This window comes from Thunnus maccoyii, chromosome 1 (assembly GCF_910596095.1).
Source record: "Thunnus maccoyii chromosome 1, fThuMac1.1, whole genome shotgun sequence".
Taxonomy (NCBI): Eukaryota; Metazoa; Chordata; class Actinopteri; order Scombriformes; family Scombridae; genus Thunnus; species Thunnus maccoyii.
The window spans coordinates 13,670,310-13,695,661 of record NC_056533.1 but is presented as its reverse complement, the minus strand read 5'-3'; the positions used below and the strand labels follow the sequence as shown (position 1 = coordinate 13,695,661).

At 39.7% G+C, this 25,352-nt stretch overlaps 1 protein-coding gene across 3 annotated transcripts in view; it reads left to right on the top strand.

Annotated features, from left to right (window-relative positions):
• The first annotated feature begins 125 nt into the window (after positions 1-125).
• The window catches only part of LOC121901898 (protein unc-13 homolog C-like), a 113,731-nt gene continuing 88,504 nt past the window's right edge, over positions 126-25,352 (top strand). For 2 of the 3 annotated variants that reach the window (XM_042418990.1, XM_042418981.1), the window contains exons 1-2: positions 12,055-12,099; positions 24,734-24,780. Coding sequence is in view for 1 of the 3 variants with exons in the window: in XM_042418998.1 (XP_042274932.1) it covers positions 8,034-12,099; positions 24,055-24,077; positions 24,734-24,780 (4,136 nt within the window). In the remaining 2 variants the exon portion in view is untranslated. Of the gene's footprint in view, positions 633-7,835; positions 12,100-24,054; positions 24,078-24,733; positions 24,781-25,352 lie in introns of those variants that run through there. The other variant, XM_042418998.1, reaches the window with a different exon arrangement.

Sequence of the window (25,352 nt, the reverse complement as noted above, 5' to 3'; positions counted from 1 at the left end):
AGAGAGAGAGAGAGAGAGAGAGAGAGAGAGAGAGAGAGAGAGAGAGAGAGAGAGAGAGAGAGAGAGAGAGAAGAGTTTTGTATAGGGGAGGGACAGACATTCTCCAACCGGGGAGCAGAGCCTTAGTCTGGGCAGCCAGGAGCAGCAGCAGCGCTGTCTGCATCCCGCTTTGGACTAGACACCCCGCGCTGTGACACGGTCTACGAGCAGGGGTGTGTGATTGTGTGTTTGTGTGTGTGCGCGTGTGCGTGTGTGTCAACCGTTGAGCAAATAAAAGCCAGCAGCATGCGGCATTAAAAGGAAGCATTTTCGGTACCCCATAACGCGAACAGGGGAGCACAGCAGAGGAGCCAGAGACTGGGGTACAGAAGGTTGGCATGGAGGAGAGGTGTGTGTGTGTTTCTGCGCGGAGGCAGGGCTGTGGGATGTGGTGTCTGACGGACGCGGAGCGATGCTGTGAGCTCTGGTATTAGCAGGCAGCTGCGCACCGAGCCGCTCTGTCCCCTCCCCTCCCCTCCCCAGCATCGCTGCTTTGCTCGCACCGACCATTCGCTGAAACCGGGGAATCGGCTCCACACGGCTCGCTGTGCTCACTACCACTGGCGTCCTGCACGGGGATTTGACACAACCAGGTATGTGCAGCGGCGTGGACCATTTGGGAGCAGGATGCGTGTTTGCATGGCGTGGGGATCTTGACTGTTTGACTTCATCCTTAATCTTCTTGTTGCTTCCCTCCCCTCCCTCTGTGGCCCTGTCAGTGGATTAATGAAACGTTATTTGAGAATGATGCGGAGATGGCATCATCTGTCGATTTAACTGGGGTGAAATAATACAAAAATGCAAAGGTATTAATGGTATTTAGTGGTTTTGTTGTTAATTTAAAAAAAAAAATCAGATCTAATACAAACACAAATGTCCCATTGCTCCCATTCTCACCTTTCCCCATGTTGTTATGCATAACGGCACAACATGAACGCATGAGAGCAATGCTGTTGTTTCACACTGAGCAAATGCGATGAGACTGGTTCTCGTCATGCTGGCCAAAGAAACGGTAACAATTTGATTTATGAGGGGAGACAATCTGTTGTGATGTTGGCTGGTTTCCGAGGGCTGCAGGCAGATATTTCACTGTTGGGAAATACACAGGTTAGGAGAAGGGAGGCAGAATGTAGCTGAGGATGGGCGTGAGGGCAATATGATCTGAGGATGCACACACCCTCACACGCTCAAACACCCCCCCCCCCCCCCCCCCCCCCTCCCTGTAGTGCTCCTCTCTTCTCTCAAAGCAGAAAACGCATGCTTAAAAACAATCATGCACGGAGGCATGCATGGCTGACATGTGTGTGCATGCAGGGCTGCACACACAGAGGCACAGGGATGCACACACCCACGTACACTAATCCACACTCGGCCATAATCCATAATCATGTGTTCTGGAGACATGACGCAACACATGAGCATCTCTCATCTATATGTATCCGTTTCTAAAGGTTTGCAGTCCTGCATTTCATACAGAATATGAGAATGAGCAGCACATCACAGCATGTAGTGTAATTGGTTGCAGCATAATAATCTTAAATTGGCATACTTGCGTTTTCATCAGGAGAAAAGAGCAGATTGTACTATTGTGAGAAATAGGTTAGCATGCCTCCAACTGACACTCATTTTCATTAAAGGAGAGTGGCAGAGATTGTAAGGCTGTGAGAAATGGAGTGTTTCAGAGTGCTCTGCTAATCAGATGCATTAGGAAAAAAGGGGGAAATAGGTCCCTGGACATTAATGCAGGGCCTGGGGTAGCAGTGCCTCAGAGCAGAGGGAGTGGGTGTGGCTGAGGTGCTCCCCTTTCTCTGGAGGTTTCTCTAGTCTGACTCACAAATGGGAGGGGCGCTATACCTCAGGACCACAGGAATTCCCAGAATTTCTTTTGTCACAGTAGCAGGCAACTCATTTTTCAGCGCTCCTATCTGATCATGCAAGATGATCAAGGAACAGGTTATTTTGTGACATGCTAGACATGCGGTTGATGAATAAGTTAAATACAGTCACATAGTGCCTTGCTCAAAGGCACAGAACACTGGCATTGTATAGGCTGGAAGGAGCGGTGCCACAGGCTGGTGAAGGCATAGTCATGTATTTCACAGGCATATGGAACATATAACATACTTGAACATGTCATAATATATATCTAAAACCTAACTGTATTTTGGACCAAGTGCAATAAACTCAATTATAGATACCGGACAGGGCCTTCCTTTATGGTTGATGGTGTGTGTATGAGCACATGCTACTTATTGAGTTACCTACCTGTGTATATTACTTATGAGCCATCGTATATAAAAAACTAATAGTCCATCTATCTCTGCTTACATGCTACAGAAGGAGTTCTATTAGCCCATATCTGCTTATATTATGCTACAAACTGCAGTGAGGATGCATAATAGAGAAGATACTGTAGATGTTGATAACTTAACGTAATCTCATTTTGTATTCACTAGTCATGATGGCTCTGAGTAAATGGTATCATTTCATTTGTGGAACATTAGCTGCTGAGCCTGCTCACAGAGCCATGTCTTTCTGGTCAAACTGATAAAATGAAGATGAGTGGGAAAAGGTGATCTATTATCTGTCATCCTTTTCTCCTAATTCTTGCATCATTACGCTCTAATGGGACGATACAGGCGATACCTCGTGGGCATTATCAAGTCATTTGCGTATCAACCCCAGCTCTGGAAGAGGCTGAATGCTTCATTTGTCAAACCTTAACATGCAGATGTCAGGATGTTGGCTATGTCAAGAGAAAGGCAGCTCCCTAATTGGTAATCAACACTCATTAAACAGTAATACCCTTTCAGTGTGATTTGTCCAGACAGTGCAGTACAGTGCTTTATATAAGTGACATTTCAGTCATTGCTACAGTAAACAGTGACATATCCCAGACGCTGTCAGCCATAATTGTGTCTCTTGCTCAATACAGTACATCAAGTACATTACAAAAAATTGCATCACAAATTCATAATAATTGGTTGAAATTAACCAGCATTCATTGTTAGGTGTATTTTGTGAGGAGCACTGTATGATAATGATCCATGATTGTTGACTCATTCAACAAAACAACGACAACAAAAAACAAACAAACAAAAAAAAGCATTAATGTGTTGGTTAAATAGACTTCCTACAATGAGCTATCATAATTTTGCAAATTAATTTTTATGGGTTGATAGGGGTTATTGTTTGAAATGTTATGCAAAACCAATTTCCTAAAAGCAAGATCAATTTTCTTTTAACGATGAACAGAACCCTGAACAGAAAACAAATTTGGACTTAAGCTTGGAAAATTCCCATTTTCAGCAAAGGAGGCATTTCTGTCTCCGCCAACCCTCCCACGCAGAATAGGAAGCCGTTTCCAAAATGATACAAATCTAATACTTATTAAACTTGACATTTGAGTCACATGGAGAATACAAATTTTTGGATCAGCAGTTCCAAGAATTAAACTTATAGACTCGATGGCTGGAGTTACTGAATTGAGTTATGTACACATTGTGTTTTCAACCCAATTATTCAAAGTGAGAATATTCATAAAAAGATCTGGTTTTACACAATTCAAGCCTAAACAATATACCATTTATATTTTTATCCCTTATCTTTGCATTTCCAACTATGAATAATGGAATTTTTTTGCAACCGATTGATTGAGTTTCTATAATCTACTATTGCTGTCACCCAAATGTCTAACTCATTTATAATTTAGTAGTGTATTCCCTGCAAATCATTTCATTTTGTTCATTTTAATTCACTGCATTCCACTCATGATTTCTCTCTTTCACTTATTGTATGCCCACATTTCATTCTGCTCATTATATTGTATTATTTAAGGGTGCAGATAATAAATATATTCATTTATTACACTCATTTTTGGAATTTCTTTCTGCATGCTACAGTATAAGAAATCACTGAACGGGAAAAGAAAACACTAATTTCAGATTGACTGATTATAAATAAAAACTTGTTTTCCAATTATAATTAAATGGTGCATCTCACGAGTGTATGATATTAATTTTCCTGTCTTTGTTATTTTTAATAACTCATGAAACTCTGTATAGTCATAACACTTATCAATCGGCAAAGCACCGAGCCTGACATTCTGTTGCACAACACATTAAACCTTTGATAGCCATTGACATGCACATGATAGTGTTACCTGCTTTTCCTTAAATGAGATGCTTTTTCCTTGCCTTCCTCTGGGAAAAAGCCTCCAGCATGCCATTCAAATCCAAGGCTCTGACTGATCTATTTTAACTGCCATTAGTGATGAGAAGCTGAGTCACCTCTGGGTCATCTTGTTTCTTCATTCATTCTCAAAGCCCTGACACATCCACAGCCCATTCACTAGGATTCTTTTCACTTCTCTTGAGGACTTGTGAACATGTACAGACTACACTTGATTGACATTTTGTTACAGCTGTTAGGGTGAGACAACTTACACTGTTATCATTCTTATTAGTATGTTGTGTTTCATAATAGCACTTAATTCCCAGCATAGTGCCTCTCAACTTCAACCAGAGGAGAATCTTATCAGCCGGAGTAATTGAAAACACCTTTGTGGTTTGTTTTACAATAGGCTTCCTGCAGCCAGCACTGATTTTCAACAGTGTTCAGTGTTTCCCCTAGAATTTTTTTCAGGCCTGGTGGTACGGACCGAAAAAACCCTAACAGGACGAGGCACACGGGATGGCATATTCGCACGGTCAGCTTCAGTCAGGTGGCGCAGCAGGCGGTCTGCAATTTATATTTGCATTCAAATTTTTGTTTGCTTGGTATATTCAAGACTTAAAACAAAGTGGTCACAAGGAGAGGATGACTTAATAAGCTGTATTTATTGCATAAAATAAGCTGCCCCTCTCACTTCTTCCCCATCTGTATTTTTACTTGACTTCAGAGTTTTGGAGAAAAATGTTGATATATTTGTTTGTCCGTTACCCGCGTTAGAGCTTTTTCTCTTTTTAGGCACTCTGCAGTAATTTAAAGGGACTCTGATAGCAGTTGCACTCGCATCACATCAAGAGTTTCCCAGGCAACGACTGACTCACGTTTCGGAACAGTGTTGTACAGAGGCTCCCAAACACTATTGGTTATTGATATCTGAATGAATGGATATTTGGCGTTATTTTTGGCATTCAAAAAAAGATTTTTTTGGACTGATGGGGATTCTTGTTGGCCCGATGGCCTACCAGGCCTGTACAATTATAGGGGAAACACTGGTGTTTTTAGTCATATCCATATAGCTTGAGACCTTTTGCGCTTGGGTTGCCAATGGGCACCACCCCAATCAGTATGGTTCAAGATCTGTGCTTGCAACCCCTCTCTTTCTCCTTCTCTTCTCATCCAATATTATCTGCAAATCAGAGTGGTAGCAGCAGTAGAGTATAAGCAGAAAAGCTGATATTAGTATTTGACTTATATCCACCACTGTCCAAACCAAGTTTTTTCTCCAAGCTCAGGAGCTTCTTTAAGAATGTTACCCTGTTTTTCAGAGAAATGTGGTTCTAATTTTGCTTTATTGACCAAAGGTCCTGTTTCGTTTAAATACCCATACCGAAATATGTGAAATAAGTGAGTATTTTGGAAGGCTGTTTTTGATTATTCTGACTGACAAGACATCTCAGGTTGAAATTGGGTGGAGATATAATGGTAATAATGTGATATAACCAAAATCTATTTATTAATAAATATGATAATGGTGTAAATAATCCCGCCCTCAGGTGCAGCAAAACTAACAGAAAGGAGATGTCAATCAAGCATGTACAAGTTGTACAAGCCCATGCAGTACTGAGAAGAGGTCTAATCAGGCAGCATAACTGAAAATGCTGGTATGGGTGTAGGCCTACTATAGGTGTGCAGGAGCTTTACATTATAAACTATAATCCTTGAGGAGTGGTTTTAGTTGGATAGCTTAGCACTGACAAGAAAAATTCATAATAACACAGAAACCAAGTGGAGTAATCCTTTCGTACTCTAACAAATAAAGGTGCCCCTGAGCAAGGCATTTAACCCTACTGTGGCACTTCTCAGTTTTTTCATGCAAATATAGGTTTGAAAATCAGAAGCCAACCTGAGACTGTTGCTGAAAGTAGTTGAGGCAATGTCACAACATATTTAAACAATATCTGATGTATATGTCTGTCTGTTATTTATGGGGGGGGGGGCAGTTTTGGGTCATGACCCATCAGTTGAAAAAGGCTGCTCTTGGCTTTACGCCAGTCTCCAAGAAAGCTGAGTCATGAACCTCCTCATACCATAAAATATACTATAAAATATAAAGTCATCGCTCTACATCGCATCCTGTTTTCATTACATTTTCTAATGACTCATTTTGACGCTGCTTTTTCCATAGTGACCTGTGATGATATCAGGGCAGTTTTGGGACAGAATTCTGAAGGAATTTTAATTTACTTTTGACAGAATGACAACTTTGGTTAAAGTACTTTATTACTGTAGCTGCAGTTGGTAAGCTACAGCTCACCCAATGAAATGGGTACAAAAGAGCAAGATCTTTACATATAATGAATATGTGTTCCTGCCCCAGGCCTGCCTGAAACCTTATCCCATGAAGTTAACAAAAACTCAAGCTCCTGGATTCATTCCATCATACAGTGCTGGCAGGAAAACCTCTATGCTGACAACCTAGCCTCAAGCCGTATTTATTAATGCCTGGTCCTTCTTCAGAGCAGGGCAATAAAAGCTAACTGTGATGCTGTGTTTCACAGCTCATTTGAAGTGAGCATGTCTCTGTGGTCATGAGACTGTAGACACATCAAGCGCTAAGCCCCAGAACTAATGTGGAGCAGCTGTCAGATCCTCTGGACAACAAACATCCCTCTTTCGACTCAGTTGGCCAGTTTCACTCTATAGAAAACACACACCTCTCACAGTCACTCCAAGCTGTTCAAGGTTTAACACTATGCAGCATGGCTCAATAAGTCTCTGGCCTATTTTCCATGAGCCTATGATGGCCATTTTATCCTCTCTGTAAAATATATAGTCTGCTGCACATATGCATTGTGACACCTGAATGGTTCAGGTGCTGGACCATTCCAATTACAACTAATTGGGACATAAAATACATGACAACATAGGCCATTAACTTCATCATTTTAACTAGTGAAGATGCCAGCATCATCCTCATCATTATAATCAATATATTGAACATAGCTGACACATTTTGTCTTTGATGTTTTGAAAATGAGGGGGAGAACTACTTAGTTCAGCCCCTGTATTAATACCAAATATTCAGCATTTTTCATCAAACTAGATATTTAGTTATTTGATTATATCATTAACACACTGTTGAACTATGATCATGCTTTAGTTTGATACTCCCTGTGTACTTTAGACCTCCTGTCTGAAAGCATTGAACAATTAGAATAACTATATCTTGCTGTAGAAGCTTGATACATCAATTTAGCGTGTGGGTCTATTGACCTTGACTGACACATACACATACATGAATGCACATACAGTCATATGCACATGCAAGTGATCCCCATACAGCTTGAGACGTTCCACCCCCAAATCAATAACAAAATGGTCAATGGTCTTTACTTTGAATGTTAAAATTAATTGGGTTGGGTGAATGAATTGGGTTTCTAGATTTCTCAGTGAAAGATTTTATACATTATTTGTGTTAGGGATTTTATAATAAGCACTGTCTTGTTGACTGTGAATTGATAACTTTCTATTCTTTCTTCCTTCCTGCTTGTTGTGCTTACAATTTAAGTGTGATCAAGGAATCTGTATTCAAATTGTAAGTAAATATTCTTTTTTTTGTCTTTCAGAGAGATGTTCCTTTTCTGGAGAAAGGCCATTGGATTTAAAATCATTAGTGAGCCTCGACGTGGACTGCAGTTTTAGTGATTGTGAGCTGGGCTCCCACTGTCAAGCACAGGTTGATAGTGCTTGGCTCACCACCGCTGTATTCCCAGCCAACTTCTCCTCCACTAGATGACAATAAACAGTCTACAGGATTGCCATCCATGGTTTCTGATCTAATCAAGACTATATCATCCTACTTTGAAAAGATTTGCAAAGGAATGTTTACAAAGAAATTGGCAAACCCAATAAAGAAGAAAGAGAGAAGCGAAAATAAAGAGCCCAAATTGACCACTGATTTGCAAGCACACAATCTAACTCTTTCTACCACACTGAAGACTACAGTTAAAAAGATTTCCAAATGCTCTTCGGCACGTAACATATCACTTGAAGAAGACGACGGAAAGAACGACTGCTCGTCTCTTTCACCCACTTTTAGTTATCGTGTGGCTATAGCAAATGGACTCCCAAAAAACTCTCTTTTTTTGAATAATAATGAAAGTATCTTTCCTGAGGTTCTTTCGATTGATAGTAGCTACTCTGACTCTTTGAGTGAGACAAAACCTGTCCGGAGACTGGATGAGCATAAATCCCACACTATGCCAGTAAGACGAAACAGGAAGAGCCTCATCAGTTTGGCTCCCTCTGATGGCAGTTCTGAGGGAGAACGAGTGGAACGCTCCAGTCTGCACACACTTCGGCTGGGTGCTCTACGCAAGTTAAGAAAATGGAAGAAGAGTCAGGAATGTGTCTCCTCAGACTCCGAGGTGAGCAATTGGAGGAAAACACTGGGCATCCGGAGCAAGTCCTTGGATCGTGCTGGACGGCAGCAAAAGAGCTCAACCCTGGAGCCTGGCTCCTCCTCCACAGGCTGCATCAGTCAAACACAGGATGTTATGGAGATGATCTTCAAGGAGCTTCAGGGGATCAGCCAGATAGAGACAGAACTGTCTGAGCTGCGTGGCCATGTAAATGCCCTAAAGAGCTCCATTGATGAGATCTCTAGCAGTGTGGAAGTAGTTCAGAGTGAGATTGAGCAGCTTCGCTCAGGATTTGTCCAGTCTAGAAGGGAAACACGTGATATCCATGACTATATAAAACAAATTAGCCATCAGGCCAATAATTCAACCTTGCGGTTCATCAATGTTCCTGAAGAAAGGTCAGAGAAAACAGAGAGTCTAATATATAAAATACTAAAAGACAAAATGGGTTTCATTGATGCCCAGAAAACTATTAAAATTGAGCTTGCTCATAGGTTAGGGCAACAAAGAGAATGTTCTAATGCAAAACCTCGCCCTATTATTGTTATTTTTGCAACAACACAAGATAGGGATTTAGTCTTGAAAAAATGTTATAAACTTAAAGGAACTGGTATTACAGTTTCTACTGATAGCTTAACTCATGATGGAAAGGAGAGAAAAGACAAAACAATGTCTTCTTCACAAACCTATGAAAGCATGGATATAAAGGTCTCAGGAAAGGATAAAGTAGTGGAGAGCGATGATTGGGACTCAATGGACAGTGATAAAGAACTAGATGAATTAAGCAGAAATAAATATGCAATGGTAATTTCAAAGCCTGTCCACAAGAGCAAATCAGAGAAGAGGCGATCCCATGACCATAGCCGGTCAGGAGAGGAGGCAGGCTACTCAGGCACAGTTCACTATGCTGATGACTCTTACTATGACCCAGATAAGCATGGAAAGGCTTACTACTCTGATTTGACCCCTGGTTGGCTTTCCCAGAGTGACTATTCCACCCCTAAACTCAGCCGCTCTGAGTCTGACTGCTCAAAACTTTGCCAGTCATACTCGGAAGACTTCTCAGAGAGTCAATACTTTACACGGGCTAATGGCTGCTCGCTGCTGTCCTCCTCAGATCAGGAATTGTGGCAGAGAAAACAAGAGGACATGGCCTCCTCCTGGTATGCTAGCCCTAGTCATCCACTCGGCCATGAGAATCAACCCTATGAACACAATGAGGTTGAGACTACAGAAACTATTGACAGTGGGGTAAGCAATGGACTTGTCTGCATGTCTGGGGACAGAAGCCACTACAGTGGCTCCCAGCTCTCTCTGCAAGGTGACCTATCACCCTGGAAAGACTGGCATCATCTGGAGCAAGGTGCTGACTCTGGGTTGGAAGTCTCCATAGAGGTTAGCAGTCCTTTTGACCCATCAACCATCCCTGGTTTTCCAGAGAACATCACTAAATGCCAAGAGGTTGATTTACAATTTGAAGGGGATGAAGAGTTCATGATGCTTGATAGAGAATCTTCCCTACCACCTATAACCACACATATCATTCCTCCCATCACAGAACGGGAGCCTGTCATCAAGACATCTGTTCGGCAGTCTAAAGAAGGGTCTAAGGTGATCACAAAAGAAAGCATGAAAGTATCCTCTAAAGATGCCACTAAAGCTACCACGAAAGTGACACACAAACAAACTAAATTGGTTCCAAAAGAGGAACCTGCCAAAATATTGGCAAAGGAAAGTCCTAAGGTGTCTGCTAAAGTTTCACCTAAAGTAACTTCTAAAGCAGCTCCTAAAGAGTCACCTAAAGAGCTTCAGAAATCAGCAGCTAAAGAATCCTCTCAAGCCATCCCTAAAGATAGTCCAAAACTAACACCTAAAGATGCCACAAAGCCCATCATTAAAGAAGTATCTAAAGTGACATCTAAGGTAATTCCTTGTGAGGCTATTAAAGTCACTCCTAAAGCAACCCCAAAAGATAACCAGATAATGACTCCTAAAGAAAGTCCTAAAGAATCACCAAAAGAAAGCCCTAAATTAACCCCACTTGAGAGCCCTGTCTCAACCCCTAAAGAGTCCCCTAAAGAATCCCCTAAAGAGTCCCCTAAGGTCAATGCTAAAGAACCCACACAAGTTGCATCTAAAGAAGGTCTGAAAGTTGCTAAAGAGGTTACCAAAGAAGCTGTAAAACTACCACCAAAAGAGGTCCCAAAAGAGATGCCTAAAGTAGCACCTAAAGAGACTAGTAAAGTAACCACTAAAGAAGGTTCTTCTAAGATTCCACCTAAAGAAGCCCCGAAGGTAGCCTCTAAAGAGAGTCCTAAGGTGTCCCCCAAAGAGACACCTAAAGCAACCCCAACCGAAGCATCTAAAGTGGCCTCTAAAGATGCCCCTAAGGAAGGCTCCAAAACACTTCCTAAAGAAAAATTCCCCGAGCTGGATGTCAATCATAGCTTTCATCAGGCCCAGAGTAAGTCTTCATCTATGTACCGTAGTCAGAGTGAGATTCGAACAGAGAAGGTGGAGGAGGTGCCAAAGTCTTGGAGCAGCAGGCTCAGCATAGATCTCAGTGAGAAGTCCTTTGGTTTTGGCTTTGGATCTACACTGCAAAGGGCTAAGTCAGCTCTGGAGGTTGTTTGGAAGTCTGGTTCTCAGAATACCCCTGCTCCCCCTGAGGAGCCCTCCAACTCCTCTTCCTCATTTATGGGGCGTTTCCGCACCCTGTCCACCTCAACTGCAAATAACTCCAGCACTACCATAGACTCTGATGTCTACACAGAACCTGTCTTCTACAAGGCAGAGGAGGAGAAAACAGGTGCAGAGGCAGAAGCTGGGGAACAATCAGTAGACAATGAGACTCACTATGTTGAAGTTATGGAGCAGGTACTGGCTAATTTAGAGAACAAGACTAATGCTAACGATACAGTGGAGACAGAGGAGCCTGTGCAGGAGTGTGAGGCTTCTCAGGACTATGATGTTTCCGATGACATTGATGCCTCTCAAGACAATGATGTCTCTCAGGATTTTGAGGCCTCTCAAGATTTTGATGCCACGGAAGACTATGAGACAAGTAAAGAGGCATGTGTTCTGGAGTATGATTGCAGTTTGGATGAACAGTATGATGAAGAGTACAGTGAGGATTATGAAACCCATCTGACTGAGGACACTGCTGAATATGACGCAATGGTGGAGTATGTGGATGTAGAAGAACCAGACGAGACTGAGGACAATGATGTGACAGAGGAGATGGAGGAGGGTGATGAGGAGTTGGAAGAGGTTGAGGAGATAATAGAGGAGGCTGCTGAGGTGTCTGAAAAAGTGGGCCAACAGCAGGAGGATGAAAACAAAAATGTTCCTGAGGAGAAGCCCATAGAAGCCCCAACCAAGAAGCGTGTGCGACCCACATTCAAGGAAGCAGCTTTGAGGGCCTACAGGAAACAGATGGCTGAGCTGGAGCAGCAGATCCTGGCAGGGGGTATGACTTTTTACTCCTTAATGTTTTTCATGGTGTCATTTTACTTTGGCGATACATGGGAGGTCATAACAATGTGTTTTTCTATCATATATATAAATAACAGTAACTATTAATATTAATGTAAGTAAGCTAACATCTCAGCTGCAACTGTTTGAGATACTGACAAAGAGAGATGAGATAAACAACAAGTAAACATTGACATCAGGAAAAGGATAAGGTAATGCAAATTTACAGTGTCACTGAGATGGTACAGTCATCAACATGTAAGTCTCAAATGTTGGAGCATCCTTGACCATAGCAACAAGGAAATTTGTCAAATGGTTCCAGCTACACTACCACACATGGTAAGTAACACTGGCAAAAGTATAAAAAGATGACAATAATACATAAATAAAAGTTACAGCAAAAATGTTTAATGTGATCAAATGCCTATGCCTAACAAGTCTGAAGTTTCTGCATGTTTATTTTCATACCATATTAAATTAATATTAACCAATTGAAAAAATAATAAATCCATAAAGTATTAGTATGATTTGTGAAATGGTGAGCAATGTAAAATGTATGCACAATATCTAGTTGCTCTAAAACATACAAAACCATTGGTATGGTCTGTTAATCCTAAACATCCAGCAGCAGGTCCTCTGTGTTGTTAGTGGCAGTTTGAATCACAGAGAATAACATTCATTTATGTGTTTGAGACAAGCCTAAGGCTTGAAAAATCAGATGGATTTATGGGAACCCCAGACTGGATTTATGGGAACCCCAGACTTTGATCAGCTTATGGATGTCTCTTGGAATTGGTGATTGATTTTGAGTTGAAAGACCGAAGATGGGATTCTCTCTGAAGGTGGAGGGCAGTGTTAGTATGGGCACTGACTTTGTGTTTGTATTCCCATAGAGCAGTACTAAATTCTCTTTTAGTGGACTGTGGCTCAACTGATAAGATTGTCAAACTTGTTTTCTGGAGGTTTATCATTTATCATCAAAATTTAATAGACCTTCAAAGCTACAGTAGGGCTGGCCTCCAGACCTACCATCAATTCTTCATAACTAGTGCAATGCCTGTTCAAAACGTGCCTGTTTGGAACGGGCTGATTGCTTGGCCTCCGGTACTGCTGCTTTAACACATAGAAAAATTAATAGTGTTGATGTGAGGTGTGAATGAGTATATACACCAACAACAGGAAAGAAACTAACACTCTACACAGATGTTAAGTACTGTACTTGTGAATCTTTTCTCAATTTAAGTATAATGAGGGCTGCATTTACAGCTTTTGAAAAAATGTGCATCCTCAAAGTGGATCGATCATATTGGGCTCTTAGATTGTTTATTTTCTCTGGCTTCAGTTCAGATCATTTGAGTGGGTATATTTGCTCAAAAGCTTTGTGCTTATATCAGACATATTGGTTTTGAACTGCCTGTGGGAAGTAGCCTAAGAGTCTGCCCATTCTTGATTAAAAGCTGTGTTTTCGCTGTCTACTTGTCTCTTTTTAGAGCATGCCATGTGTAAAAACTTCTCTTGAGCTGAGCTCATACTTAAAGGTGACGTGAAAACACTGCAGACCACTGATTGGTCAGCCATTTATTTCATTCACAGGCTTTCTGTTGCAGAGAAAGTTTTCCACCACTCCCTCTCCTCGCTCCACCTCTCTCTCTCTCTCACGTGCACACACTCTCAGCTGCTGTGCTTGAAACACAACATTCACACATGAGGAAAAAACAACACAGATTTGTCCTGTTCTTTGTATTTACTGCTTTTGTTGGATGTAATGAATGAATGAAAAGAAGAAATGCAGAGGAGGAAAATGAAACAGAAACTAAGAGCATCTGTCTCCACAGTTCATCTGTTGAGTGTTTGATGGTTGTTTATTTGTGCTTTAAAACGTGAAACAGTCAGGAAATAACATTGTATTTCTGTCATTCACGGGTTTTCTCCCTCTCAGAGAAAGCTTTCCACCACTGTCTCTCCTTACCAGCACTCTCTCTTTCGCCTGCGCTGTCAGCTTACTCACCCTCTCTCTCTCTCTCTTTTTCTCGTCTTTTTTAAAATGACTCGGGAAGCCAACAACGAAGCTTAACTTTTAATGTTATCAAACAAAGAGAGATGTCCTCCCCTTGTCTTTCTAATGGCAGGGTTGTACGGCTCTGATCTCTGCCTGTGTTCATGACATGCAGTCACAGAGCCCAGAAGTCCCACCTTGCTGCTGCAGAGCTGATTGCTACAGTTTATTAATATTGAAGATGTCGCATGTCCAAATTGCACCAAATTGCACTTCCTTGGGTCCTCAGCAATACACTTGCCGAGTGTGAAGAGGATTGGGTCATTAGTTGTTGAGATACGCGAAGGACATACATACATACAGACAGACAGACATACAGACAGAGAGTCCTTCCTTTATATATAGATGAATAAAAACATGACTTCAGTCTTTTATTGAGTGCCGTTATGGTGACAGGCAGTTAAGTCAAGTGTGAACATGAAGTCCGTACATATTGACTTACCACCCAGTATGTTCTGTATGTTGCTGATGTTTTCACTGTGTTGATGTTTTAAGTTTGAGATATTTTATTCTCTATGTGCAACAGAATATTGTGCCAAGGCTCTCATTTGTCTCTTTGTATCATTGTTTTTGTTCATTGCAGTAGTTGCCTTGAATAGAAAAGGCTGTGTAGCCGATAGGTCAAGTCTTACTTAAAAAGAATGTGATTTAAAATCAACTTGGGTGTATAAATTGTTAGGATTGATTAATTGAAGGAAAAGTGGTTCTTCAGCTGGATGAATGAAAAGAGAGACCAGGGAATTTCCACTCTCATTTAAAGTGAAAAGGTTTTTGACCTACATATGTAGCTGCAACTGTACTCATGGTGAGGTATGTACTTTACGTCAGGGAATACAGGCTACACGGAAGACTGTGAGGCTGTGTGACAGATGTAAGCACAAACCTTTTCATTGGCCACATTCACCAAGCATCCAGCAGGGCTGTTATTTACTGAAGCTCTGACTCTGAAACAGTATTCTTTCTCTGTCATGTGGCTGTAAGCGATCATGCCCATGCCTCCCAACCTTTTAAGACCAACAAACTGCAGCTCATATAAAGTATAAGAGTACACTATACATTATCATCTAAATTATTACGACAATATACCATACATGATCAATTCTATTCAGTTCTATTTAAATATGGCATCACAGTGTTAACAGATTGAATGGTGCCTGAGTATCCCTCCAGGACTTCTCTGTGTTAGCTCATCCATGTCAACACAGTGAGAATAGAAGGGATGCATCAATATTTCTTGTAGACTGTAAGGCCAAACTGATTTTTGAGGCTTATACCGCTTTTGATATAGGAGGTCTTAAAATCTGGCACAGTGATACCGTCCTCCTAAAAACCCATTAACTCTTTAAAACCAATTGATAGCATCAGTCATTTCAGCAAATCTTTAAAAGCAACATTTCTTTACACTTAAGAGACAAAGCTCTTTAGCAGCCATGTTAATTATGACTGCTGACCTTTAGGAGGAAAGAAGGAAGTAGTGTGGCGTTATTATAGAGCCACCTAGTCTACAGAGGGAAGAGGTCAGGGTTGACAGGGGAAACAATAGCACCTCTGACTTTAACACAAGAGACTGTTGTTTGTGTCCTGTTTCCTACCAACAGTCAACATAGGTTTCTTTAAACCATGACCATGATCATTTCCCAACCTTAACCAAGTGGTTATTACTGTAACGATGATGACGAAGGCCCCCTAACCTAAACAAAGTTGTAACTTTAACTGAAACCATGATCTTTCCCTAAACCTATCTAAGTTGTTTTTGTGCCTAAACTGCATTGTCACTGATTTTTTTTCAACAGTTATTTACAACAGTTTTGCAGGGCACTGAAACAATATTGTCCTATTAATATCAGCATTACAACAGAAATTGCTAATATGTGTCATTCTAGAGGGCATGGACAAGTAATATACTTTGTCGTTTAATTTGGAGAACTTGTTGGGTACAATATATAGTCCTACAGTCCTGCATTTTTAACAAAACAAAATAAGATGAACAAGAATGGTTACATTTTATTGTTAAAAATGAACTTGTCAGAGCTTTCTGATGGACAAATTATGTAATGTTGACATTGTTTATAAATCATCTCAAACATAAAACAAATCTTTAGAATTTCTGCACTGTAATTTCTTGCTATTTATTGCCTGTGACTGTGCATTCTTATTTTTATACATTGCTTTTGCTGGACTACCAGGAAAGATGTTGTTCAGTCAAGCATGTGCAAGGTTAGGCGTGCAGTAGACTCCAGGCATATGACTCCAAATGTAAATGTGCAAGCAGTTGTACTCACTGTCTAATGGCTCTTATCTTTTTTTTTTAGAAGTGAGTTATTGGCCTTTTATTAGTTTGCTACAGTGTTTCTATATTTTTTAATAGTGTGTACTAGTTCTGTGAACAGTGATGTATGAGCTCAGACACTGAAGATAATCATTGTTAGTTTAGACTTTAACCAACAGTGCAAAAACATCTTGAGACAGGATGAAACAGGTCAAAATGACGAGAAGAAATGTGAGGCAGGAGTAACCATAAAAAAAGGAAAGCCAATGTGTGTAATTGTAAATATTAGAGCTAGCCATTTCTGGCAATTTTATGCCCATTATTTATACAGTGAAATCCTGCAAATCACACACATTATCACAAGAAAATATATAAAAACTATATACTTGATTAAGATGCTTTTTGATTTGTGGATAAATGCTTTATGCAACAAATAAAATATTGTAATGCATTTGTTTAGAAAAAGACATATCAAAAAAGTCAACAATGACATGATTGACTGCTGTCTTCGCTGTCATCCTAAATACTCTCAAATGCATTTCTTTGACAGCATAAAATTCAGCCAATGCTACCTAACATTAAAGGACTGGTATTGCGTTAAACAAGAAAAATTGAGCTTTATGATGGATTAGAGTGATGGTGGGGGCTGTCCTGTGATGTAAAATTACTCAATTCTATCTCCATGGTCTTTTTAAGTTATTTGAAATCTTGAGATTCATGGTTCATGAGCTAACCGGAAAGTCATGAGCCCACCCCTGCCATAACTTCTGTAGTTTGCATTTCAGTCAGATGACGACCAAAGCAGGACACTGAAAGTGTGCTGTTATTAGTTGTTCAGAAGCTAAAAAGTTTTTGCATAGTCTTCCAGAGGATGGAAATTTATATCAGGAATGGCTGAAAATTAATTCCCTCTGTTATCGGCAAGTGTTTGTGTGTGTGTTCCATATTTACAGCCAACCGTCTGCTTAATGAGACTCAGTACATCGCAGGATTTTCAATCTTTTCATCTTCAATCTTTGCATGAAGTTTTAAAACAAGTGCACTCATAAACATTGTTTCTTTCTGTTACTTGGCTAAAGGAATACAATATATCTGTGCTAAAACTAAGCTAACAACTTCCAGCTACGTTTGAAAAAAATACTTTTACATTGTTAGGAAACTTGGACATGATCTCACTGTTCTAAAACATTCTGTTGAAGTCTCAACTGTGCGACAGCAGGTTCTTCCCCTTCATTCAGGATCAGACTCTGCTCTCTAGACTTCTATATACTGACTTACATCTCCAGCTGCAAACAATACTCCAGGTAAAGATGCAGTGTAAGGGAGTTTGCATATATTAGGTATATACATATTCTGATTGGATGGGGGTGAAGTTGGGGGCCAAACCTCCTGCCAATTGAAGTGGTCATTAATAATGCCGATTTTATGTAAATAGCTTCCGCCTGCTGGAGGACAGAAGGGAATCTGGGCTGTAAGGAAAGATGGATTTAAATAAATCAACTTTTGGTGTATAAAATGTCAGACATATGTTTAAAATAGACTCAATATTTATATAAATGAATCAAAAAGGCCATAATACCAGATCGTTAAAGAACTCTGACAGTCTGTCCATTTATCTGCCAGTTTTAAACTACCAACCACCTGACATTTTCCACAATCTCTTTCACCTGCTCTAACAGAGTTGATGAAAACACTGGAAACATTTGTTTAAAATTCATTATAATACTGATGGAGAAATAGTTAAAGATGGATATGTATTCTCTATACTCCTCCCTCATTAGCTCTATGCCTTCATCTCTTGTAGCTGATGTGTGCTCATCATGCACGTGCTCTGAAGCGTGCTGGCTGGTCTGTGTGGGAGCTGTGAAGGGAGTCTCAGCAGTACTGCCACTCTTGCCAGGCCTGTCTTCAACTGGCTACAGCAGCGTCTGTATTCAGATGCTAATTCACACTCCCAAGGGCATTCTGTAACCAGGTCAACCTTGCTTGGAATATTTATAGAGGTCTGCTGCTAGTGAAATTTGCTGCTTGCTCCTGAGGGAGCAAAGGAGGTAGACCCTCTTTATGCTTAGTGCACCATTTCTCAAGAAAGTGTGGATATGAAAAATGCAGATACAGAGAATGAAGAGTCTCTGTTGTAGTTTTGTATGGAAGCCCATAGGAGACTTTATTAAAATAATAATGAAAACTTGAAAATGAAAATGTAATTCCAGAATAGCATTATAATTTTCCACATATGTATTTGTTATTTGAGTGAAAATGAAAATGAAAATGCAATAATCAAATTTGTATTTTCATTTTCACATACTTGTATGGGCATTCTATGACTACATTACAATGAAAATGGAAAAGCTGTTTGACATTTATTTTCAAAGTAATACCCTGCTGTACGGTGGACAATATTCAAATGTTAATTCAAACTTGAAAATTACAATACAATATAAAAAAATGTAATCTCATCTTCCGTTTATGCCGGCAATATTTAAGTCATAATTAAAATTAAAATTAAATTTTCTAACAATTTGAAAATTCAATCAAACACTTAACCTGCTGTACAGTAAGGCGAGATACTATTGTCAGGCTATACGGAGCAGATCAAGCCAGACAAGAAGTCAGATACAGGAACAGCATAGAGCATCTGGTCAACTAGATAATGCTAGCACCATGTTAACAGCAAACTACAAGAGATTTTAGTGTTTTATACTTTAAAAACAAATCACAACAAAGACGTAGGCGCACAAAATCTTAACTTCTTATTACTGGCTCTGCTCAGGCTAAGTAATAACCTCATCAATTTCACATCTGGGGTTACAAAACATAACCATTCACTGTATATAACTAATGGCCCCTCATTGACAAAGGGTGTTTTATTTTGGATGCTGTTCCTGTGATCTGGCTTGATCTGCTCTGTGCAGTTTGACAATAGTACCTTGCCTTATGAAAGTGGGAACAAACTTTTAAATTAGGCCTTGTAGATTTGATATGAGTGAAGATTCAGCAACTGGATTGCTTGATTCTTGCCTCAGATTTGTTCAGAAACAGATTTTGGTTGACTGCTAAGGTGAAATAAGTGAATGTTGACGCAGTTGACTGCTTGATGAGAGGACTGACAGATTGCATTTTCATTTTCATTGTGACCCCAGAAGAGTGTGGTGACATGTAAATGTAAATACAATAGAATGGGGTGCTGTTTTGGTTATTGCATTTAAATATTGTCCCCTGTAAAGCAGGTTAAGTCTTTGAAAATGAAATGTCAAGTGCAATTTTCATTTTCATTTTCAAATTGTTAGAAAATTGCATTTTAATTTAAATGAGACTTAAATATTGCTTGCATAAATGGGAAGTGAGCTTGCATTTTTTTCAATATTGCATTTTAATTTTCAACTTTGAATTAACATCTGAATATTGTCCTCTGTACAGCGGTGTATGACATTGAAAATTAAATGTCAAACAGCTTTTCCACTTTCTTTTTAATATGGTCATAGAACACCCATATGAGTATGTGAAAATGAAAATGCAAATTGGATTATTGCATTTTCATTATTTATTATAAGTTTTACTCAAATAACACATACATATGTGGAAAAATGATAATGCTATTGTGGAATTACATTTTCATTTTCAAGTTTTCATTATCATTTTAATAAAGTCTCCTATGGGCTTCCGTAATTTTAGGTAACCCATCCCATTCATAGCACTGACTGATTCAGTATTGCTGTTGTCATCTGACTGCTGTAAACAGGGAAAGCCTCTTCTCCACAGTTTCGCTTGCAACTTAGAGGAGCTATGACTCTAGTTTGCATTACATTACCTCTGGCTGTCAGATTAGACACTGTATGCTGTCTCTGATTGTGGTGTAGAATAATTGCATAACCACAGTGATTAAGGCAGTAGTGTTCCCTTTATCTGTACGATTTAAATCTCAGTTTCAAAAACAAAACAAGTATTTCTCTTTGATTAGATGTGGGGTGATAACCCATTTTACCCCAATGCTCTATTCCTGGCTTATGCCTAAAGGGATTCTATTTTTGCACTAAAACAGAACTAAACAAACCCTCTGACATCAGCCTGCCACAAAAAAAAAAAAAAAAAAAAGAGCTGAGGGGAACACTGAGTGTTAAAGTTGCACATATACTGTAGTTGATGTGTTTTCTTCTCTAGTACAAAATGGTGAGTCATTATTTTTGGGTTTGGTTGCTGTTTTACAGAGAGTTGGGTAGGAGGAGTCAGTCTAATCAGTTTAATCTCTGTATGTTCAGTGAAGCCACTGACTGGATGGAAACATGCAGCTCTGCCAAAGAAGAGACATACTGTAGACCTTCTGGTAATTCAAAAGTTGTCTTTCACATGTTGTGTTTATAGTTACCACTGCTTAATCACCTGGGTTTTGTTTCGAAGTTAGAGGGAACCCCCTGGGCTTCACTGTGAGGATGGGGATGTTGGTACTGTCGCTGAGCTAGCGATAGTATAGTTTAGTGTGTATGCTCGTTTTCTATTTCCACACATCTTAAATAGCTTACGGTAGGCAACCATGACAGAGCTGGACAGAGTAACGAAAAATAATGTTACTAGTATTAATACTGTTAAGTAATGGACCTTTTTCACAGTAACTTTAATATTACACTTTTAAATGTGTCATACTATTGCAAGATAAGCACAGGTGGAACTAATCACATTAGCTGCGACTGTATTCCAGGTGTATCAATAAACCAATAGGGAGCTGACATGCACAATATCATATTCCTGGACCTGAAATACCTTAATGGGATTCAGCCATTAAAATGTTATAGCCTATACTGTGTGTTTCCTGTTTCTTATTATAAAAACATTTCAGCCATGAAAAGTTAGTGATGTAGCCTTTTCTTTTCTTTTTTCAATTGATAAGAACTACAGAGTATTGCATTAATCAGTTAATTTATTACTTTTTGAAGTAACTTGAAACTACTCATTGGTGAGATGAAGACAATATAGCCCCAAAATACTCTTAGTCAAGTTTAGGCAGCTGAAACTGTTTGGTTGAGGTCAGGGAACTACAGTATTGTAGTATTGTAAGTTACCAATACAAGCTGTTGGTAGTAGAGACAGTGCTGAATACACTTCAGCAGTTATGAACATTACACTAAATCCTGTCTCAGCAATAAATGTAGATATGGCTCATTTTAAACTGTTTGAATACACCCAAATGAACCCGGTGTGCACAATCTCCCTTACTCTCAGATTTTACTTTACTTTTCATCAGTAAATCTTGCTGTACTACATCCTGCACTGCCTTTTTGATAAGTTAGGTGCATCTAAGGGTGGGTCATAAATGTCATTGAAGTTAAACTTTTCAAATGTGTGATTCACATACGTGAATTGAAACTTTTCCTAGTTTGTTAATGTAGATGGTAGTTTGCTAACAGTGTAACATTAATGCTGATGTGATTGCAATTGCAGTTGCATTTTGAGGTACAGTACTGCTTGTCAGTGAGCAGCAGGGATAGAAATGTGAAATATTTTATAAAAACATTTGACATTTTGTGTTTGACCTCAGTTATTAATGTTAGTCATGAATGGACGTGGTCTTTTCCATGAGACTTGAAACTTGGCATAATTTTTGACCCCAGCAGATTTTTTCTGCTCCAATGAGCTATAATTTATGTTGGGTGTGATTTGTATTTTAAGACACAGGACTTAAGACTTGAACAAATCTGAAATGGTGATCCCCATGTAGAAAAGAGGTCAGGGTGGATGGATGGGCCAACCAAACTTAAAATTTTAACACAGAGGACTGCTGTTTGTTTCCCATTTCCAACTGCAAGTCATCATTGTTTTTTTTAAAACCATGACCATGATCGTCCCCTAATTTTAACATTACGATTATTATTGTAAGCATGATGACAAAGGTCGCCCAACCTTAACCAAGTAGTAATTTTAACCCAAACCATGATCCCCAGGTAGCATTTGTTTAAAACCTAAAGATAGTAGCTCTGTCAGTTTGAAATATGTTTAAGCTTGTCACTTCTATAGAGCTTTGTGTCATCCAGCTGTCACTAATTTTGGGTTTTCTTGATTATGATTGCTGCAGTTGTATGAAGAATTTCTCCTTCAGTGTGTGTGTTTGTCCGCCTGTGTCTATGTATGTATATAGACACACATCAGTGTATATTTGTGTGTCTCTGTGTGAAAGTGTGTTTGAATGTCTCCACAAGAATGCATGTTCCTGGAACACAGGTCAGTCCTGGTTGCACTGTCCTATCAGCTACGTGCAGGCTTTTCTGCTCCAGTGAGCTCTGATCTATGCGAGGTGTGACCATATGTGTCGGCACTGAGATGCAGGATTTACTGCGACTGTTGTTACCTCAACACTTTGCCCACAGCACATAGTCACAAAGGTTTCCTACCAATCAATTACATTTTTGTTCCACAGATTTAAGGCACCTGTGAAATGAGGTTTATATCAGCAGCCTATAGCCTATCTTTGTGGTCTGGCTTTATCTAGTACAGCTGCAGACTTGCTGGTAGAGGAGATGGCACTATCTTGTATAGCTGTGCTGAAAGTAGCTTAGCTGATCGCTGTCCATGGTACCCACTCACACCTTAGCTCCTTTTTAAGTGCTGTTGCTCTGCGTGTGATATATTGTCACAATTGAACAAAAACTGTAGTTTTCCTACAAAAATCTTTTCAATAATTCAGACAACTTTGTTTTAATGTTGACTGGAATACACTTTTAATGTCTTTAAATGATCAAATGCATCCACAAGGACCACTCATTATCAAATATACACTTGTGGTGAACACTAATGGTACTATAAAGCACTTTGGGTAAAAGCATCCACTGAATACTATGTACTGTGTTCTCAATCAATGCAGGTCTAGTTATCACTATTATAATGATTATCAATTAGTGTGTTCATGGTGTGATTTTTTTAAAATATGTGTCAACTTTTAAGTTAACAGACAAAACAAAACTGCCAAAATTAAAGAGAGAAGCTATCTAATATTGTCTAATTCAGTAGCAATAATGCAGCAACTGCATGTCAACAACAAGCATTGTGTCGTTTTAATCAGAGCAGCAACTTGATCTTTCTCTTGTGAACAGCTGTTTTCTGTTTGTAGCGCATTAGATCAGGATTATGCTGCCATTTATCACCCATGGATCAATAGCACAGTAATTACACCTCTGCAGTCTTGCTTATTTAAAGGGCTTGCCCTCTCACAGATCCCTTCTGAAATGGCAATATGATACCAATTGCTTAGGCTTACCTAATGTCCCATGTCTCTGTAGCTATGAGTGTTAACTCAGGTGATATTATTGATCAAAGGCATAATTTTTAAATTTGTGCTGCATTGATTTTGATAATTTTATGTGTAAGAATTATCTCTACATTTAAACCTTCAGCTGAGAGCTTTCTGTTGTATAACAGTGACTTTCTCTACTGGTTCTACTGTATACAGTATTCCTCTGTTCATAGCCATTCTCCCTGAGGGGCTTGTTGACTATTCTCCATTTCTGCATAAATTGTTAGGCAAAACTGAATTGTGTCATTAGGCAGTAATAGTAGATTAGTGTCCTAAGTGTGTGTATTTTCCAGTGAGCTGCTCCTTTCTAACTCTCCACCCTCCTGTCATTTTCTCCTTTCAGACTGCAGTGCTTTGGATACTCAGGTTTTAAGTCATTGTTTATCATGAACCATTTAGATATTTGTGATTTCCTTGCACTTGCATGTGTTTGTGTATGTGTGTATGCTGTGTGTGTATTTGTGTTTATGTGGTATGTGGTGAAATGCATCACCCTAGAATTGGTTTTCAAATAATACATCTACCTGAGGGTGAATGAGTGTGTGTGTTTGTTGTCCTGTAATTAAACTGAAGTGATATCCGGTATGAAAGAGAATGCTGCATGTGCCTATGAGTCATCTTGTTGTCACTTTGTGGTGTTTATCCTTTTATTCCTCTCCTTTCAGAAAATGATTTGTGTTTCAAACTGGACATTTTGGTCAGCGAGGAGGGAGCGTTACACAATAGGCAAATCTGGCCTGAAGCACAGAGAGCGGCAAAACTCTCAGTCTTGAGCCCACAAATTACATTGATGTGGAATAATTTGGTCTTTTGCCTTTGGTGCTTCCCTCCCTTCTCTCTGTGCTGTACTCCTCATCTCCTATCATTTATCTTGTCCTGAAATGACCTCCAAATGTACTGTATATTCCTACTGTATTATACTGTATATTTCCTTTGTTTTAATTTGGCTGTTTTGTGCCTGGTAGTGTGTACTTACCTTGTAGTTTCTTATCTTACATTGTGTGTCACTATTCTCTCTGCAGCCTCGCAGTATTTTGGACCCCAAAGTGCTCGGCTTGCAGTCTGGAGGGTGAGTGGTGGCTCACTTTCATGATCTGATCCGTTCACAATTACACTAATTTTTGCCGATGTGCTGTTTTCTACGCCCATACTGAGCCACATGTAACAGAAATGTACAAGCATGCTGTTTCTCTGGTATGCAGTCTCAATCAAGGCATCATGCTGCCTATTTTGTGACACAGAGAGAAGAATAAGATACAAGACGCCTAATGCCTTCACAACATCTGTAATGGAGCCTATCCTCTTGGCTTCACATATCTGATTCCTATTCAGAAAGGTGTATGAATTAATGGTCAATTATGAAAATGAATGTGAAAGATAGATGAAGCCAACTGTTGTCATATAATGTCATGAGGGAAAAAAATAGTTAAACATGTTTAGCATTCGTTACCCCAGATTGCTATGCAGCCATCTGCAACATGCGTTGTGCATAAAGGCAGCAAGAAGCAGGGACCCTAGGGTGAGGCGAGAGCCCGTGCAGCTCATCACGTTGTGTATCTTTAGGGTCATACCACTGATGTCGCTGAGAGGGCTGACAGAAAAGCTCGAGGAGCTTTATCTGTGTGGAGGCATTGGGGCCTT